The 17316-nt window shown below is 52.1% G+C and overlaps 1 protein-coding gene across 3 annotated transcripts in view; it reads right to left on the bottom strand.

The window, feature by feature from the left end:
* Positions 1 to 17316, bottom strand: part of TTC21A (tetratricopeptide repeat domain 21A) — a 30383-nt gene that overhangs the window by 4239 nt on the left and 8828 nt on the right. For all 3 annotated transcript variants that reach the window (XM_079933133.1, XM_079933132.1, XM_079933131.1), the window contains 15 exons: positions 16395 to 16479; positions 14399 to 14497; positions 13246 to 13438; positions 9565 to 9662; positions 9207 to 9407; positions 8404 to 8533; positions 6345 to 6502; positions 5921 to 6136; positions 4868 to 5106; positions 4005 to 4077; positions 3790 to 3900; positions 3317 to 3455; positions 3029 to 3132; positions 1634 to 1822; positions 350 to 460 (listed from right to left, as the gene is read on the bottom strand). In XM_079933133.1, coding sequence (XP_079789259.1) covers positions 350 to 460; positions 1634 to 1822; positions 3029 to 3132; positions 3317 to 3455; positions 3790 to 3900; positions 4005 to 4077; positions 4868 to 5106; positions 5921 to 6136; positions 6345 to 6502; positions 8404 to 8533; positions 9207 to 9407; positions 9565 to 9662; positions 13246 to 13438; positions 14399 to 14497; positions 16395 to 16479 — 2146 coding nt within the window. The remainder of the gene's footprint in view (positions 1 to 349; positions 461 to 1633; positions 1823 to 3028; positions 3133 to 3316; positions 3456 to 3789; positions 3901 to 4004; positions 4078 to 4867; positions 5107 to 5920; positions 6137 to 6344; positions 6503 to 8403; positions 8534 to 9206; positions 9408 to 9564; positions 9663 to 13245; positions 13439 to 14398; positions 14498 to 16394; positions 16480 to 17316) is intronic.

The raw sequence follows: 17316 nt of genomic DNA on the forward strand, positions 1-17316 counted from the left end.
CTGGGTGACAGGGTGGAGAGCGGCTGGACTGGGGATGGCTCTTCCCACACACTTCCCGAAGCCCCAGGAACCTGTCCCACCCCTGCCTTCAACAGTTGGGTGTGGTTTCCCCCGGAGTGAATCAGCCTCACCACCTCCCCTCAGATTGGCCCGGGAGGTCGCTGCTGCCCCCTGCTGCCAGCCCGCCCCTCCCATCCAAAGGGCAGCGGGTCCAGTGCTGAGTCCTGCTGCCCGACAGCCCCTCAGGGCTGGGTCAGCCGGGCACCTGGGATTACGGGGTTAGGAAGCAGCCCGCATGCGGTCGCAGGGACCCTGGGGAAGGCAGGGAAGAGGGCCCGGAGTCTCTTACCACGGAGGCTGTCTCATGGTTCTTCTCAGTCTGCAGGAGGATGGCGCAGTGCTGCTCGCACAAGTCCAGGTGGCCCTGCAGCAGGTAGAGCCGTGCCAGTTCTGGCACCACCTGGACAAGACCAGATACAATAACTAACCAATGCACATCATGGGAAAGCTCAGGGACCGATGCCTCGTTCTCTCACACCCAAGTTCTATCAGCTCTTCCTTCAAAATATGTCTCTGATCCCCTGGGATGGTGTCTCTGGCTTTCCCCTTCTCCCACCCAATACTCTAGTCACACCGTGCCTTTTACTAACTAACCGCTGAGAGTTGGGGCCTGGTTTACTCATACTCATCCTTCAGCTTCAGCTCCAACCTCATCTCCTCTGGGAAGCCCTCTGTGCCCCAGACACCTGGACAGGTACCCCTCTTCTGAGCTCCCGCGGAGTACTGAGCCCCATGCGGGTATCACATGGTATGAGAACTGCATGTGTACTTGTCTGTACCCCATGCCTGAGGGCAGTCTATGGGCAGAGACCGTGTCTTGCCCCACTGCATCTCCAGGGCCTAGCTCAGTACCTGGCTTGCACATATTGGGAATCTGTTAAATGAGAGCATATTAAATAAATGAATGGGTCTGTCAGTAGGCTCTTCATCTACCCTCCGCCTGTGAACTCCAGCCACCATTCCCTATCTGAAGCCACACCTCTCACAAGACTTTAAACCTCCTTGGAAGCTTAGCCTGGGCTTCATGCCCAAAGAGCCCCCAGCAGCCACACTCTCATTGTCTCTCCATCTGCAAGGGGGACCTGAAAAGGGCAGACTTGCAGCACCTTTCAGCAACACCTTCCCTGCTCCACCCTCCACAAGTGGCTGTCCAAAGCGAGGCTTCCAGGGGACTTCCCTGGTGGTCCAGTGGTTAAGGCTCCGTGCTCCCAAAGCAGGGAGCCCGGGTTCGATCCCTGGTCAGGGAACTAGATCCCGCATGCATGCCGCAACTAAGAACCCGCATGTGGCAACTAAGACCTGGTGCAGCCAAATAAAATAAATAAATATTAACAAACAAACAAAAAAAAAAAACAAAGCGAGGCTTCCAGTCTTGCTCCGAGGGCTGTGGTGGGTGAGGACCCTGGGGTCAGCTGGAGCAGGCCCCCCTGGCACCAGGGGTCTGTGCCCCTTGCAGGGAGGCACAGAGAAGGAACTGGCCTCCGTCCCTAGTCAGGGAGCTCTGCGAGGCTTCGCGGCCCAAGAGAAGGAAGAGGGTCTCGCTCTTGAGGACGCACCTTATTTCAATCCCCACCTTATCGTCAATGGGTGAGTAGGAGAGGGCATCTTTGTAAGACTGCACTGCCTTGGCATACTCCTTCTCTGCCAGGTAGTACTCCCCAAAGTGGATGCAGATGGAGGCTGCCAGTTGCTTCTGGGAGGGGATCATTTCTGGTTGCTCCAGGGGAACACGCTTCAGGATCCGAGACTGGAGGTCCATGGCCTTGGGAAGGCAGTAAACTCTGCATCAGAAACCCAGAGCCTGATGTGCCAGATCTCAGGCCAATTCACAGCAAATCCCCAAGCTCTCAACTCAGGGCCAGCTGTCTTAGCAAGGGCATCTCAAGTGCCCTTGAGCAAATCTGGGTCGCTCTAGACAGGCAGGGCCACTGGCTGAGTACCCAAGAGGTGAACTGGCACTGCCTCTGGGGCAGGAGCAGAAGCAAAGGCACTCAAACAAAACACTGTATTGTACTTGACTTGTTTACCTGTTTGCATCACACCTTGGTCCTCACTGTGTCTAATTTGCTTCAGCTGTCCTACAGGCTAGGACAAGCACACCATAGGTATTCAACGCAGGCTGTGTTTTGATGGGTGCATTTGTTCTGAATACTGCCCTGCTGGGAACTTGAGGCGGCCCCCACAAATGTCCATGACATACAGTGGTCAAGTGAGTTAACCAGAGAGCATTGGGGCAAGAGGAAATGAGGATGCCAGGGTTAAGTTTCGGGAAGTGGGCACAGATCAGCCCCGGGTTCCCTAAGGGCCAGACTGAGGAATGGAAATCCAGAGGGGAACAAGGGGATAAGTCACCTCAAGCAGTCCGAGATGTTCTACAACCACAGAATACACCCCAGGGGCAAGTGCCAGGCCATACCCTCAGGTAGAAAGAGTGAAGGAGTGGGAAGAATGGCCAGGAGTCTCCCAGCAGGAGACTTTGGGCTGGGACAAGCCAAACCTGGTTCAAATCTCAGCTCTACCACTTACTAGCAGTATGACTTTGGGTACATTTCTTAACCTCTTTGAGTCTTATCTGTTAAATAGGAATGTCACAGTGCTTAGCTCAAAGGGCTACTGTGAGAATTAAATAAGAAAGCAAAAAGCCTAGTACAGAACTCAGCACAGAGCATTCAATGCATGGGAGCCTGCTGGCATTATCTATTATTATCACCACAAGCATCCTTGAGGACAAAGGCACTGTCTTATGCCCTGCATTCTCCAGCCCAGCCCAGGCGGGCTTAGAGCACTTCCGTGCACAATCAATAAGAGAGCAAGGCTGGGGGGATAAATGCAAGGTGGAGGTCAGAGGTGTAACCTAGATCCTCTTTTGAGGACCAGGCCTGGAGCCTTCCAGACCTGCAGTCCTATCCTATCTTCAGCTCCCATCAGGAAATGGCAGATAAAGAGCTTGAGTCTACTTGTCAATTACCTTGTTCAAGGTGTCCATCACATCTTCTTTCTTATGGCTCTTGTAAACCTTTGCCAGCAAAAGCAAGCACTTGACATCATTCATCAAGGATGGGATGTCTTTGACTGCAAAATGGAAACTCAAAGTAGTGTTTTCTGGCCCCTGGGAAGCGGGGCATGGGGGAGGATGGAGGCTGGGTTCAGAGCCCCAACCAGTGCCCGTCCCCTGCCCCATTCTGCAGGAGAAGAGGGTGCGGGCCGGGGGCAGTCTGTCTGCTCGAAGGTTAGGGGAGTGAGGATGCTGACTCACCAAAGTCATGATCCAGTGCCTGCTTCAAAACTTTTTCTGCTTTGTTGAACTTCTTTAACTTCAGGAGCAGTTCAGCCAGATCGTGGCACAGAAAGTCCTGTCCGCTAATCTTCTGGGCAGCCTCATAATAATTAATCGCCTTAGTGCACACAGGAAATATTGGCATCAAGTCTGGTTTTACTCGCGAGCACCTCACACCGTGTGCACACCGCCCCACTCCCCGCCGCAGCCACCGCGCCTGTGTGCCCCTCCAGATCACAGAAGCCTCAGGTGCAAAGGCCTCCCTCCTGGCTCAGGGCCCGAGCCTTAGCCTCGGCAGGTGGTGGGGGGTGGTGGGGAGTTGCTGAGTCCTCCCCTTGGCACCCCATTCACCGGGCTCTCCCCTCCCACCCAGCCTCCCACCCATGCACCCTCCTCCATCTTCCCTGCTGGGCTGGCCCTCCCCACCCCTTCCCACCCCAGCCCAGCCTGACCTTGGTGTACTGGTGGGTCTTCACGTAAGCTTGCCCAATCCTGCTGATCAGGGATGCGTCGTGTGGGTTCTTTCTGTAGGCCTCGTCGTAGACCTCGAGGGCCTTCTCGGGCTGGTGGGGAAAGGGTCCGCAGTCTCTCTCTTCCCTCTCACTGGAGAAGTAAGTTTTTTTTTGGGGGGGGGAGCACTTGGTGAGGTCATGAGACCTTCACTCACCTCCTGAATGTTCATGAAAGCATCACCCAGTAGCAGGCTGGTGTGAGGGCCAGGCAGATGTTCACAGAGCTCCCTGCAAAAGTAACCAAAACCTTAGCTCAGCCCTGTGCATCCTTCCTATTCCTGAATCCATCTCCTCTTCTTTCCCATTCATTCTGGCTGACATTCTTTCATTTACTCATTCATTCATCACTCAATATTTATTGGCTCAGATGAGGCATGGTGCTAGCTCCCTTAGTTCAGCCTCTCCTCAACTGTCATCTGGACCACAGCCGGCACTTCCACCCACTCCTCTGGCCTCCACTCCCAAACCCCCAGACCCCTCTTCATGAGGCAGCCTGCTCTTTCTAAACCTCCAGTGTGACTATGTCACCCTACTGCTTATTGGTTTCCCACTGCTCTTGGCATCACCTCCCCTTCCTCCTGAATTGCCTAGATAGAGTTTTGCCTGAGGAAGGGGACCAGGGCAGTACCCTTGAAGTCCCAATGTCAAATCGTAGAGACAGTAACTTGGGGCTTCCAATCCCTGCTCTCCATCCTCCTTCACTCACGTTGGTACATCTAAGTCACTGAACATTTCCTCAAGGACAGGCAGAGCCAGGGGCTGGGGCAGAAAAATGATTCCCACCAGGATGTGACCCATAACGGGGGGCAAGCAGGGCTCAGGGCAGATTCACCCCTGTATCCTCACAAGTCAGCCACAAGCTGGTCTGACTGACCTAACCCATGGGAAATTCCCTACTTTCATCAAACACACTCTGAGGACACATTCTGAAGACCCAGGGTGAAGAAGACAATCTGGAGAAAACACTCCCTGAGATGCCACTGGGGCTGGGGCTGTCAGTGCATTGCCCAGGGCTCACCGGTAGCACCCGATGTAGAGGCGGACGTCCTTGCAGGTCTGCAGGTAGATGCTGGCCATCTTCTCCTTGGCCTCCATGTAGCAGGGCTGCTTGGGTGTGATGTTCCTCAGAATGCTCAGTGCCAGGTCTACGTTCCCCTTGCTCAGGGCCAAATCCACGTTGGCAATGGTGATGCGGATCTCCTCCGGCGTGCCACTGAACTCGTTGATGGTGTCCTGCATGACCTTCGTGGCCTCATGCTAAGACATGGGAACCCAACAGACCCTCCATTTGCTGTCACCCACCACTCCTGGAAGCCAAGGAGAGGATGGCCCACCTCCACCTCAGAGCAGCAGGAAGGAGAGAGAGCCCCTCGGCATCCAGGGCCACTGTTCCTGGAGGGCAGGGCCAGCTGAGGGGCACGAAACCCCTGACTGTAAGAACTTGTTCCTGAGCACCTCAAAGTCTGTTGGTGATTCCTTCCTATGGGAGACCTATGGACGCCTCTCCTTGTACCTTCCTGCTTTCAGTCAAAGATATTTTAACGTTATGGTATTGGGCACATAAAGGTCTATTCGAATTATATCTTCATTGTATATGTACCCTTGATTATTCTAACAAAGTTACTCTCTTTGCCCATTTTGGTGCTTCCTGCCTTTGCCCAGCCAGGCCTTCCAAGGTCCCAGGGCTGCCTCATACAGTTGAGCAGGTTGTACACTGCAAAACTTCAAGGGGATGTAACTGGCATTTACTGGAGCTGTGCATTGCCCAACCTGCACGACTACCTGTGGTGGCCCTGGTGGGCCTGTGTGCTCCACCTCCCAGATCCTTATAGGGACAATGACGTAGGCAGGGGACAGATCATGCAGGACTCAGTAGGGTTTGGAGTTTATCTTGAGGGCAATGGGAGCCACTGAAGCCTTTTAGGTAAGGGAGAGGGATGCTCCCAAATGAATAAAGCCTCAAATAAAGCACCAGGAGACATCAGCCAGAATCAAAAAGCCTTGTTCCCAGGCCTACCCTGGACCTCCAGCACGCCCCAGAACCAAGGGGAGAGAGCAGCACATTTCTTACCAGCTCCCCATTCATCCGGAGGGCATCTGCCAATTCCAGTAAGATGGATACCCGCTCGCTGGGCCGCACAGAGGGCCCATGGAACTTCTTGCTTTCTTCCATCTTCAGAATTGGTAATTTTATGATCATCTTCAGTGCCTTTATGGCTTCTGGGTAGTCTCCAGACTTGTTGAGGGCCCTGGCCTTGATGAAGTGGTAGAGGGGGTGGTCTCGGACCTAGAGGAGCATAAGCAAAGTGTGGGGCTCCAGCTTCCAGAGGGGAGAAGGCCACAGGAGCCCACTGAGCCTGCTCCTGCCTTTGGGCCAGCAGAAGGGGCTGAGGGATGCAGGCAGCTCCTGAGGCTACTCTCCTGAACCAAGTGGGGGCTGATGCGAGCTGGGCTGTGGGATGTCGAGCAGGTGACAGGGCATAAGGGACCCCCACCTGGAAGTTGTAGCTGACGCCCAGCTCCAGGCAGTGGGAGCACATGGCAAAGTTGCCCTGAGCCAGGTAGATCTGAGACATGAGGAGGTAGGCGTCCACGGAGGTGGGGTCCAGCTCCAGGCAACGCTGCAGGGTGCTCTGGGCATACTCTAACTCTCCTAGAAATAATAAACAAATCTCTACATCCAGGGATCCTTGGGACTCTCAGGACCCACTATGTAAAGGCAGAAGGAATTTTACACGTCCTGTTACCCAGAAACACCCAATAGGGCATTTTACCCAGTTCTGTTCTGCTTGTCTCAGAGGTTTCTTCCTAAAATTAGAACTACAGTTTTTGCCTTGACCCAGACAAAAGCCAGGAAATTCAAACCTTGGTGTGACACCTCCCTTCTCTCTGTACCCTCAGGGAGATGGCTAAGTTACTTCACTGCTCCCTCTGGAAGCTCAGGGGAACACTGAACTCTCGATTCCCACACCTAAGAGCAGAACAAAATCTAATAATAACAGCAACCATAATAGCCACAACTTAAGAAGCACCTGCTCTGCACCAACATAGGCAGAGCACTTTAGAAAGGCTGGTTTAATGTCTGCCCAGCCCCACAAGGTTGGTATTATGATGCAGGACTGAAACTTCAGTGATATAAGTCACTCAGCTTGGAAGGGACAAAGTCAGTATTTAAATCCAGGCCTATCGGCTCCTGAGGCTGAGCTCTGAATGCCTTGGCACGTTGAGGCTAAGAGGCCTCCCTGCAGCCAGGCTGGCCCTAAGCAGGTGGCAGTGGCAGCCCAGGAATGGGGTACAGCGAGCTGGTGGGAGAGCCCTCCTCCCTCTGCAGCCAGGTCCCTCAACAGCTCCTGCTTGGGGTCCATCACAAGCTGGTGGGGAACACCTGCTTCTGGGTCCCAAACTCCCTGCTCCTTCCCTTGTGCTGCAGAAATGTGAAGATGTCACCATGACAACCTAAGCAGCTGGAGACCTTGCTTTGTCCCTAAAGGTGCTGGCAGCTGTCAGCACCACTGTGTGTGTGTCGGGATGGGGGTGGTTTCTGCCCTCCCCTTGTACCCAGGAGACCTTCAAGAAGTGGGCAAACCTGGCAGCCGGATGAACACTAGGAGGGCCGAGGATGAAGACCGGGGAGCTCTGGACAGAGTGTAAGCCACACAATGCAGAGCCAGAGGACACAGGCACGCCATGGCATTCTGGAGGCTTTGGCAGACGGGGGTGAAAGGCTGAAGGGAGCAAGGACTTCGGAGAGGACAACAGGCCCCCACGGAGGGTTCTCCCCCTTTCCCTCTCCCTCCAGAATCTCGGCCTTGAGATGGGACAGGATGGACGGGGACTGTTCTGGCTGCTGGAGGCTCTGAAAGTCTAATGGTACAGGGTCTCCCCTCCTCACAAGGCCTTCCTGACCACCTTTTAAAAACTGCAACCCTGGCACCCCCGCACGCCCTCCCCGGCTTTCATTTTCTCCATTGCACAATCGTGCCCTAACAACAATACTGCATTTACTGTCCAAGTCCCCTCACTAGAACACAAACTCCATGGTGGAATTTTTGCCTGTTTTGAGTACTGCTGTCCCCCAGGATCAGAGCAGTACCAGCACGTAATCAAGTTCAGTGACTATTACCTGGCACAGATCAAGTAAACCAGGGGTCCCCAACCCCTGGGCCATGGACGCGGCCTGTTAGGAGCCAGGCCGCACAGCAGGAGGTGAGCGGCGGGCCAGCGAGCAAAGCATCCTCTGCCGCTCCCCATCGCTCACGTTACCGCCTGAACCATCACCCCCCCACACACCCCGCTTCTTCGTGGAAGAAAAATTGTCTTCCACGAAACTGGTCCCTGGTGCCAAAAGGGTTGGGGACTGCTGAAGTAAGCTATCAGCAAAAGGGCGGGTTGGAGAGACCCCTGCTGGTGAGGAGTCAGGAAGGTGTCTGGGGGTTAGAGGCTGGAAGGAGTGGGCCCGCCTCCTGAGGGTATGTGTGTGTGGACTACCCCAGGCAGGGAGCCTGCGGACACTCACCCAGGGGCCCCGCCAGCCATGAGGACCCACAGGCTCACCTGAGAGATACTTGACCTGGGCCATCAAATACAGTGGGTCGATCAGGGCTGGTGCTGCCTTGACTACAGGATGCAAGATCACAGAGACTTGTTTAAGAAGAGGAGACATAATCTGGCCTGGCGACCGGGGCTGTAGGAACACGGGGGTCTGGCTGTGCGGTTTGCCCTATTCCAACGGAGACTCCGGGAGTGCTCAGAAAACACTCTCGCAGTGTTTTACTTTTTCCCACATGTATATACCATCCACTCCGTACCACCTAGTGCAAGAGCATCAGCTCCCGAGAATGGGGACTTTCTTTTGTTCACTGTTTCATCCCCCCTACCTAGCACGGCATCTGGCACATGGTAGTGCCTTCAATAAATATTTGTGGAATGACATTACAAGGCACTGGGGGGATATTAAGGCGTATGAGATATGATCCTTGCCCACAAGGAATCTTGACTGTCTGGGAAAGCCAGACAAACAAGAAAAGACCAACATACTTCTTAGAAGATGTCTGGCAAAAAGGGAGCCCAGTTCTTCCCTAGGATAAATGCAGACACAGGGGCCAGTGCCCTGCTCCTCCAAGTGCGGTACCTGGACCAGCAAGCATTGGCATTCCCTGGGAGATGCAGGGCTTGTGCCCCACTCCCTGGCTGACTGGTGCGCTGCATGTGCAAGTGTGAAAAGCGCTGGGCTCCCCAACTGCCAGAGGCTCAAGCACCCTGGTGACTTGCCAGGTAGGTCCTGCCTCCGTCCAGACCTGTCCTCAGGACCAACCCTGCTCCCACCCCGCCGCCATGAAGATGCACTCTCCTCTAACCTGCTTGGGGCAGAAGACCAAGTACTCCTTGGCGATGCAGACCAGGAAGAGGGGGTCAAGCCTTTCAAAGTACTCGGTGCTCAGGGGGAGGGCCTGCGTGCTGGAGAAGTGCAGCTCAGCCGCTTCCTTCAGCAGTGCCGCGGCCTCCTGCTCTCCCTTGTGCTTCTTGGAAGCCAGGAGGGCTTGGAGGAAAACCAGAACCTGTGGGAGGCAGGCCCAGGTCTTGGAAGCAACACCCTCTGCGCAGAGTTGCCAGAAGCCTGGGCTGTCTTGGGTGCTTTACTGGAAACTGGGGGTGGGAGGAAGGCGGGGCGGGGGCACGATCCTGGAGCAACCCCAGCGCCCAGAGAGCTCTGACCTCGGACTTCCCAAAGGACTGCTGCACCTCCTTCAGGAATTCCAGCTGATGCTCAGCCTCTTCCAGGTGGCCGTCTAAGATCTGGCACCAGATGACCCCTGGGATGGGGCAAAACCAGGATGAGCAGCCAGCTCTGCAGCAGAGCCAGCAGTCCAGCAGTCCAGAGGCAGGGACGGGAGAGTGGATGGCAGGGGCCCTTTCCGACATCTTTACAAACTTAGAGTGGCACATACTCATGGTAAAGAATTCATATCATAAGGCAAGGAAAACATCCCTAGCTCATGTTCTGGCTGTGTCTCTCTCTAGAAAGAACCAACATGAACAGTTTGGGGTATACGCCTCCAAACATCTTTTGAAGCATTTATATGTTATTAGCGTATACCATGTTTTCCCATCAGTTCATACAAATCTACCCCATTCCCTTTAATCATGACATAATATTCCACTGTGGATGTAACCGTTTATTTAACTACTGCCCTACTGAAGGACTCCTCATTTCACATTTAGTTTGTTTTCAGTGTTTAAATATTACAGTGCCATGGTCTACATTTGTGTGTGTTCTAATTCCTGAAGTAGAGCTGATGGGTCAAAGGGCACGCATATCTAAGACATTGATAGATAAGGCCAACTTGTCCTCCAAGGATATCTGAATTAACATTCCTGCCAAGAATTTGAAAGTGTTCTTTCTTTCCTCACAACCTCACAAACATGCTTCACTCTTTACCAGGTTAAAGAGTGAACAGTAACTCATTTTAATTCACATATAAAAATTTTTTTTAGGGAGAATGAACATCTTTTTATATATTTAATGGTCTTTTCTACTGTGAATTTCCTCCTGATAGCTTTTGCCTGTTTTTCTTTGGATGGACTTCTCTCTCTCTCTCTCTCTCTATATATATATATATTTTTTCTCTTTATATATTTATATTCTCTTTATATATAGTCTTTGTTACATTTTCCATTAGTTTGCCTTTTACCTTTTAACTATTTTATTGTGCCTTTTGCCATCCATTAGTTTTAAGTTTTTATGTAGTCATATTGGTCATTTTCCTTTACAGTTTCTGAGTTTGTGGTTAGGCTTAGCATCCCCCAGGAAACCCAAGTCCAATTTAATTTTTATGTTTAAATACCTAACTCATCTGGAATTTATTTTTGAGGATAGTGTGAGATGGGTATTTACCTTTATTTTTTTCATAATGGAGAGTCAGGTGTCCAATCACAAGTTATTGAAACTCTATGGGTTTGAAATGTCATTTGTATCCTAAGACCTGTTTCTATCCCATTTATCTGTTTATTCCAGTGTTGGCCTCAAACTGACTTAACTACTTTTTTTAAAAAAAGCATTTAATATTTATTTATTGCTACGTTGGGTCTTCCACTACTTATTTTTTTTAAAGCATTTAATATTTATTTATTGTTACGTTGGGTCTTCGTTGCTGTGCGTGGGCTTTCTCTAATTGCGGTGAGCAGGGGCTACTCTTTGTTGCAGTGCACGGGCTTCTCATTGTGGTGGCTTCTCTTGTTGTGGAGCACGGGCTCTAGGTGCACAGGCTTCAGTAGTTACAGCATGTGGGCTCAGCAGTTGCGGCACTTGGGCCCTAGAGCGCACGGGTTTCAGTAGCTGTGGCGCATGGGCTTAGTAGTTATGGCTCGCAGACTCTAGAGTGTAGGCTCAGTAGTTGTGGCGCTTGGGCTTTGTTGCTCTGCGGCATGAGGGATCTTCCTGGACCAGGGCTCAAACCCGTGTCACCTGCATTGGCAGGCGGATTCTTAACCACTGCACCACCAAGGAAGTCCAGACTTAACTACTCTTGTTTTGAGACATGTTTTGATATTGGGAGGACAAATCCCTTCTCTTCCTCCTGTTCTTCTTTTACAAGATAGTCCTTGGCCATTTTGGTGCAATTATTTCTGTCTTCCTAATCACCAACTTGGTTTTCAATTATATCCATCCCACTATTTGGCTCATCTATGGAATTTTTTACTTTGCAATAATCATATTTTAAATTTTCAGCAACTCTTTTTTGTTCTCTGTATTTTTTCCTAGTAGCATGTTCTTTACTTACTGACATAATACCCTCTAGAGTCAGCCAATATGGGAAGTGTTTGGGGGAAAAAGTCTTTTCTGTATCTGGCCTTAACTTTGCTCCTCAGATGGGCACTGCTTTGCATGTTCCACTTGGTCCCTTTTTCAAACTGCTAGTAGATTTATAAATGGACAAGAGTGATGAGTATTAGCATCTGGGGCAGATTTCCCAAATTGTTAAGGTCACTGATTTTCCCAGACGGGCCAGATAAGATGGATGAATCCAGGACACACAAGAGTGGGCTCGGCCTGGGCTGGAGTGTATGGACTTCCCTTTTGGCTGATTGGCTGGGGATCTCCCTTGAATGAGGAAGTGGGGAAGGACTCAGCCTGGTGGAGGAACATTTTGGGGGATTTGCCTATGTGCCGGGCATCCAAGTCTTTTGGTCCTTCATGTCCCTGATGGTGGTGGGACGTCATGGGGGGGGGGGGCTCTGTTTTGCTCCCTCCTACCTCACCACCTGGTAGACCCTCCCTGATCCCATTCTCTGGCTCTCAATAACCCTCCTGTTATCTCAATGACTACCCTATGGCATGTTTTGCTCCCAGCCTCTGGGGACCCTGAGCTTATGTTTTTAAAATTTTCTTTTTCCTGGAGCCCTTTGGGGAAAGCTGATCTACTCATTTCTTTAGCTGCCCCAACCCATGTTGGCTTATGGGTTTCTAGACCTGCTTGGAGTTTCCATTTGTTGGATGCAATCTGCTTTATATCTTCTAAAAATGAGAAGTCCTTCAAAGTTCCTGGTCCACCTAAGGCACCTTTCCCTGTTTCTGGGGCTGCTACAGGGACTCATTATCTTTTTAAAAGGTCGCCCATGACTTTTGTGGGATTTGGGGAGGGAGGAAGAGGCGATGACGGATGAGTCAGCCTGACGTATTGAACCAGAAATCAAGACCAGTCACTTGGATTGCTGTTTTGATTGTGCCGCACAGATGAGGAGCCTGGAGTGTAGACAGAAGTGACTTGCCCACAACTCCTCAGAGCCAGGGCAAGAAGCCAGCCTGCCTGGAGCATTGGTCATGAGGCTGCCCCCACTAAGATCAAACACTGCTGCTTCAGGATTCACCAGAGACACCGATTTGAGGGCTTTGTATAAAAATGAAAATCGGGCTCTGGAAAATTCATTTGACATTTAGATAAAGCCGGAGGGAAGCACTGGGACAGACAGGGAAGTAAAACTCTCAAAACTGCTCACTCTGGTGGCCTTTCAGCTCAGGGGCCTGAAGAGGGAGGGTCTACAGAGGTGAGCCTAGAGGCTTTGGGGAGGGGTGCTCTGGCAGTAGAACCTTCTCCCACACTGGCCTGGTGAGGCCTGAGAGGAGGCAGGACTGACTGAGCGTAATGGCTGGGTATGGCTATTGGAGGTCGGCTGTAGATCAGAATGGCTTTGACCACTTTCGAGAATTCCTGTTCCTCTTACATCTATACTTGTAGATTCGTGGACAGGCACCCCATCATACAACGCAGCCCCAAACTCACACACACCCTGGGGAGAATGCTTCTCAGCCCACTCTCTTCTGGACCCACGGCGGCCACCCTGCTTGGCTCCCAGCCCCCGCCCTACCACCCCTCGCCCTGCCCTGCCTGCACAGACCAGTCAAGGCAGCCATGCTGCTCTCGTCCAATTTCATGGCCTCCGAGTACCACAGAGATGCCTCCTTCACTTGGTCCTGCAGGATAAAGAGGTAGCCCAGCTCTGTGGCCACGTGGGCGTAGGAGGATGTGGCCATGAAGGTTCGCTCGAGGAAGCTACACACCAGCTGCAGAATCGCCTGGTGCCTCCCAGACTGCAAGGCACAGACACGGGAATGGGGAAATTAGTCAGGCCAGCCTGTCTGAGCACGGCCGTGTCACTCTGGTGGGACTAGGGGGTGCTCAGGAGAGCCCAAGAGGTACCCTGTGTCCAGGCAGCTGGGTCCGGGTAGCTGTCCACCTCCCAAAGAACCCCCCGCTGGCCACATCTGTGGAACCCGCCTCCAGCCGCAGGCCCTCTGAGGGACCCAGCCCCTGTCTGGCCACAGTCATTGGTCCAACGAGTCACCAGGAGGTTTTTCACAAATTGAAGTTGCATGAGAGAAACTCTTTGTGTCCCACTGATGGAAAGTGGCTCTGAAGGCTGCGAGCAGCCACTTTCCCTGCCACACGTGGAGAATGAGGCAGAGAGAATCAGACATAGTTGTGGAGGACAAGAGGGTATCCCAGTGGCATTCGACTCCCCAGAGCTGCCCCTGTTCTTATGGCAATTCCTTCTAGTAAATCTGGCTCTGGGGCTCAAGGGTCTGACACAGACAGATTGTTTGGCAGCCTGGTCTGTTTGCACCTTGCCTGGCATCAGAGAGGCCTAGGCAGGCCAGCCTCACCAGGTCTCTTCCACAGAAAGGATATGGGAGTCCGGTGCTCCAGCACCCTGAGGTTACAGCTGGGCGTTGCTCTGCTGCACCACAGCTGTGCCACTGCCCTCTTTCCCCAAACAGGGCGCCTCCCTCTCTGAAAGCACTTCTAGACCTCACCTCCGTGATCTTCATAGCATCTTTGAAGGACATGTAGGTGCAGGCTACAGAGCCCACAATTCAGTGATTGGCTGGAGGCAGGCAGTGGCCCCGGGGTCTGGGCCACCAGCCTGAGAGGCCAAGTTTAAGCCAGAGAGGGGAGGTGCAGGGTCCTCAGGGAGCTTCCAGGGAGCACAGGTCTCCCCCGGGGAACATAACAAGAAGCACTCGTTCAGAAACCAGGGAACACCTTCTTACCAGTCTGCCAACCACAAGAATTTTTTTAAGATGGAGGCTTGGATTTTGGGGCTCTCTTGTTTCCAGCGCCTTAATCAGATTTCTAACACGCTCAGCAGCCTACAAGAACAAAACACAATGTCAAAGGCAGTATATAAAAGGGGAGTGGGGCAGAGGTTCTCAACTGTGGCTGCCCATGAACACCAGCTGGGAGATCTTAAAAACACCCAGGCCCCCAAGCCAGCCCCAGAGATTCAGAGTTAATTGGCCTTGGGCGGGCCCAGGCTTCAGTATTACTTCGGAGCCTCATTGGCGGAGCTTTCAGGAGCATTATTCATCCCAGAGCTGGCACTGCCGCTTTGTTCATGAATCTGTGAAGAGCAGCTGCCCTTTGGGACACCCCCAGGCAGGGCCAGGAGCCACCTGTCATGGTGCCCACATCACAGCCCACCAGGCTGGCAGCAAACCACCTGGGCTGGCCCAGGAGCAAATGGTCAGGGCAGGTCCCTGGCCCCAAACCCCTGCTCCATTTTGATGTGAGTCACCACATTGGTGCTTCCCTGTCATTCCAGTGAATGCTCCCAACGACCCTGTAAGTCAGTGTAACTATAGATACCCGAATTTTTCAGTCCAGCAGATGAAGGGTCAGAAAGGTTAGGTCATTTTCTCAAGGTTACCCAGCCAACGAGGTGGCTGACTGACTCCAAAGCCTGCGTTCTTTCCAGTGGACTCTTCTGCCCACTCTCTATGTGGGAGTAGGGAGTTTTTAGTCCCCAGCTGCAAAGAAGTGCCAAAACAGAAGCCCGGGGTAGGGTGGATCTTTTCTGCAAGACAAGAACTGGGCAGCCTGAGCTGGGGCGAGGGGCAGATCCCAGAGTTTGAGGTGGGAACGAAGGAGAAGAATTAAATGCTAATTGCCCTTGGGCCTAACCTTCAGGCCAGGCCTTAGGAAGGCCTGCCCAGGGCTCTGGGGTCTCAGGGAGCGGAGGACATGCCTGTTCTCTTGTTCTGACCCAGAGACAGTGGTAGAGCCCTTTTCGAGGGTTCCTCCCAAATACGAACGGTGCCCTCCACCTCACCTCACCCCACAAAATCCGTAATTTCAGAGCTGGCCAGATGGAACCAGAAACTTCCTCTTCCCACCATGACCCCTTACAGCCTCTTGATTTGTCACACTCCCTGCAGAGGCAATGTCTTTATTCAGAAGGCAGGGTTTTAGCTGAATACACAAACTCTTTTTGGAAATAAGAAGCTGTCTGGGCATGGAGGTTTTCATTAAGAATTCTAGGTGCTTCTGATTGGATGTGAGGGCTCTTTGGGGTTTCTTTGGAAAACTACAAGGCTTAGGAGCAGGTCTGGGGCCAGGTACTGCCTGGTACTGTCAATACCTGAGCAATGCCAACCATTCCCTAAAAAAAGGCATTTCCTGAAATATGAAACACAACTGTGGGGAATTCCCTGGTGGTTCAGTGGTTACTACTCAGCACTTTCATTGCCGTGGGCCTGGGTTCAATCCCTGGTCACAGAACTAAGATCCTGCGAGTCCTGTGGTGTGGCAAAAAAACAAACAAGAAAACCCCAAACAAACAAACAAACAAAACCCCCACAACCATGACTTCTACCAGGTAACATGGAGCAAATTATTGTAGTACACCGGGCACTGTTCCCAGTTGTCCCACCTGTCATCTTAGTCCTTATAACAAGCTCACGGAGTGGGTGGAATTATCTCCATTTTACAGATGAGCATCCTGGGGCTCATTCAGGTGGAGACACCTGCCCAGGGTCACACAGGGAACATGTGGCAGAACCAGAGTTAGCCTCACTGCTGGCCTTTGGAACTGTGTGGCTCAAAGACCAAACCAGAGCAGACCTCCCTGGCAGGGAGTATGGAGGAGGGGGCAGGGAGCTGAGACCCAGGGAGCCCCCTCCAATGCCTTGGGGGTGGAGGTACTGTGAGGGGTCCCCCCTTGGCTGTGTTGGTTTCAAGGCGTAACTTCTGAGTCTTGAAAGAACTTACTGTGGTTATGTTTCCTTCTCTTGCAAGCTCATGCACAGCTAGAATTTGGCAGGCATCAACATTGCTTTCATCTTTTTCTAGGATTCTGAAATAGGAGGAGGAGCCACGTGAATTGAGAATGTTCAGAGGCAAGGCTAGGAAGGTGTGGCGGCAACTTCTGATTGTCTCCTAACATCCATTCTCCCCTTCTCCTTTTAATAATAGAACCCCCAAACTGTTGGGGCACAGCGGCTACCGGAAAAGACTACATTTCCCAGCCCCCCTTTGCAGCTCAGGAGTGACCATGTGATTAATTTCTGCCCAATAGGATGCAAGCGGAAGTGCCCAGGATATATCCAGTGGTGCCCCTACAGCATGCCTTCCATTTCTTCTCTTTCCTCCTTCCTGCCGGTTGGAATGTGGACCACGTGAGCAACATCTTAGGAACAGGACAGCAATGAGAGAGAAGGGAGGGGGCTGGGGCCCTACAGAGTTAAGCTGTCATCCTAGCCCTGGCCCACCACCCAAACTTTTCCCTGAGAGAGGAATAACATCTTATGTTATTTAAGTCACATATTTGGGGGTGTCTTTGTGACAGAAGCCCATTATGTCCCAAATAGCACAGGTATGACCATGGTGCCAAGGTCTGGGGGGGCCAGAGAGCTGTAAGATGGAAAGGAACCTTGGTTTCCATCATATGTCCTTGGGAAGATGCAGCTCCTGATCATATTGTGGAGTTTTCTATATTCTGTTTCTTTTCTTTTCTTTTTTGGCCACACCAAGTGGCATGCAGGATCTTAGTTCCCCAGTCAGGGATCGAACCCATGACCCCTGCACTGGGAGCATGGAGTCTTAAACACTGGACCGCCAGGGAAGTCCCAATATTCTATTTCTTTACAGGAAATTTCATATTTTTCAGCCTGATCAGGGAATGGCCCTTCTG

Source organism: Stenella coeruleoalba (assembly GCF_951394435.1).
Source record: "Stenella coeruleoalba genome assembly, chromosome: 10".
Taxonomy (NCBI): domain Eukaryota; kingdom Metazoa; phylum Chordata; class Mammalia; order Artiodactyla; family Delphinidae; genus Stenella; species Stenella coeruleoalba.